At 44.7% G+C, this 2,500-nt stretch overlaps 1 protein-coding gene across 1 annotated transcript in view; it reads right to left on the bottom strand.

The window, feature by feature from the left end:
- The window catches only part of naa30 (N-alpha-acetyltransferase 30, NatC catalytic subunit), a 7,266-nt gene that overhangs the window by 1,120 nt on the left and 3,646 nt on the right, over positions 1-2,500 (bottom strand). Inside the window, exons 2-3 of the mRNA XM_080854049.1 lie at positions 1,471-1,594; positions 785-840 (exon numbers count right to left, since the gene is read on the bottom strand). Coding sequence (XP_080710175.1) covers positions 785-840; positions 1,471-1,594 — 180 coding nt within the window. The remainder of the gene's footprint in view (positions 1-784; positions 841-1,470; positions 1,595-2,500) is intronic.

The raw sequence follows: 2,500 nt of genomic DNA, 5'->3' as shown, positions 1-2,500 counted from the left end.
GTGTGTGTGTGTGTGTGTGTGATCATGAGTGTGTAAACAGAGACGTTCATACATCATGAGTGTGTAAACGCCTGCGCTGGTGTCACAAACACAGAGATATGGTAATACATTGTGTGTGTGTGTGTGTGTGTGTGTGTGTGTGTGTGTGTGTGTGTGTGTGTGTGTGGTGTGGCCTGTTCATACATCATGAGTAGGTTTGGGTACCGATAACCGGTTCCAATATGGCACCGGTTCCAATACCCGGACCGAAAAAAAGGGGGGAGAGAAGTCAAAAGTCAAAGGCAGATCAGCAACCACAGAGTGAAGACTAAACGGAGGTGTAAGCAAAACTAATCCTAGTCTCTTAAAGGGGCGGTACGAATTCACATACCTTCAAATAAATAGTGGGTTCAAATGAAAATATAAACAAGATAGAAAAGATAGCGATCAGAAAATCAGAAAATCAAATCAGAAAATCATTTTTGCCTCCGAAGGCAAATATGCTAATGTTGATGCAAAATAATTACTGAAGTTTGAAGCTGTAGTGTGTATACAAGAGTGTGTTCGTGTTTTGTATTTATGTAAGTATACTGTAAACTGTTGTTAACAGTAAATATATCGGAAAAAACCCAAACGATACTCATCCCTAATCATGAGTGTGTAAACGCCTGCGCTGGTGTCACAAACACACAGAGACATGTTAATACATCTTGTGTGTGTGTGTGTGTGTGTGTGTGTGTGTGTGTGTGTGTGTGTGTGTGTGTGTCTCTGAAAACAAGGCCAGCACACGACACGCCCGCTTTACCTCATCACAGTCGCCTTCCACCATGGCGTAGATGGCCTTCTTCACAAGGTTGGTACCTACAGAAGGACAGCACACATTAGCATTAGCATCAGAGTGTCCACACAGGACAGCACACATTATCATTAGCATCAGAGCGTCCACACAGGACAGCACACATTAGCATTAGCATCAGAGCGTCCACACAGGACAGCACACATTAGCATTAGCATCAGAGCGTCCACACAGGACAGCACACATTAGCATTAGCATCAGAGCTTCCACACAGGACAGCACACATTAGCATTAGCATCAGAGCGTCCACACAGGACAGCACAAATTAGCATTAGCATCAGAGCGTCCACACAGGACAGCACACATTAGCATTAGCATCAGAGCATCCACACAGGACAGCACGTAGCATTAGCATCAGACCGTCCACACAACAAACCATCAGGAAAGCACACAACATGGACACTAAATTCAGTGTGTACTCACAACATGGACACTAAAATCAGTGTGTACTCACCAATGCTTTAACACTTAATTCAGTGTACTGTGTGTGTTTGTGTGAACTCACCGATGCTTATACACTTCATTTATTGCGTGTGTGTGTGTGTGTGTGTGTGTGTGTGTACTCACCGATGCTTATACACTTAATTCAGTGTGTGTGTGTGTGTGTGTGTGTGTGTGTGTGTGTGTGTGCTCACCGATGCTTTTCCGTCTGTGTTTGGAGTCCACGGCCAACATGGCGATGTACCCGCGACGGAACATCTTCTTATGCATGTCCAGCTTACACACGATGGCTCCCACACACTCGCCGTCCACAACCGCCTGCGTCATACATCACACACACACACACACACACACACAAGAAATAAATGAAATAAATGAAACACACACCAGGTATCTATCAAGTCAAAAATCTCCTAACAGTGCACCTGCAATAGGATGGCAACTAGGGCTGAACTATTTGGGAAAAAATCTAATTGCGATTTTTTTTTTTCCCCCAAATATTGCGATTGCATTTTAATATGCGTTTTCCCCCCCCAACAAAACGTAATGACTGATTTAAATATGACCAACACTATATTAGATACATTTAGTGTAAAATATTCTTTCCCACATTTTACAATTTTATTTAACTGCTCATTACAGAAACAAGAACAACAAATCGGTGGCTGTGCCACTGTGCATTTAAGGTTTTTAAAACACTGCAAAATGTACCATCTTAAAAAAATAAATAAATAAATACATTTAAGACCCCATTGTAATCGAGGATGTTGCGGTTAGAAAATTGCGTTTTTCCATATCGTGATTTAATCTCAAATGCAATTAATCGTTCAGCCCTAATGGCAACCTGAGGGCTGGTGGAACTGGTCCTCATGGCTCATGACCCGGGTCAGATCGGACCTGGTCCTGATCTGCCACCTCCTCCCTGAGCAAGCCCTTCCCCTGACACCACATCCCTGGCAGGGCTCTCAGGCGGCGGGTTACGATGGGTGAGTTAAACACGGCTCTTAAGCGGGTGAGTCGAACTGCCTCCTGTGACCTGCGTGTGACCTGTGTGGTTCAGTCCTTCCTGTCTTTAAAGCCACCATACTACATCCAGCACACAGACAGGCCGAGTGCCACCATACTACATCCAGCACACAGACAGGCCGAGTGCCACCATACTACACCCAGCACACAGACAGGCCGAGTGCCACCCAACTACACCCAGCATTAGGCAGACAGACA

Source organism: Sprattus sprattus (assembly GCF_963457725.1).
Source record: "Sprattus sprattus genome assembly, chromosome: 16".
Classification (NCBI taxonomy): domain Eukaryota; kingdom Metazoa; phylum Chordata; class Actinopteri; order Clupeiformes; family Clupeidae; genus Sprattus; species Sprattus sprattus.
This window is presented reverse-complemented; position numbering and strand designations above follow the sequence as displayed.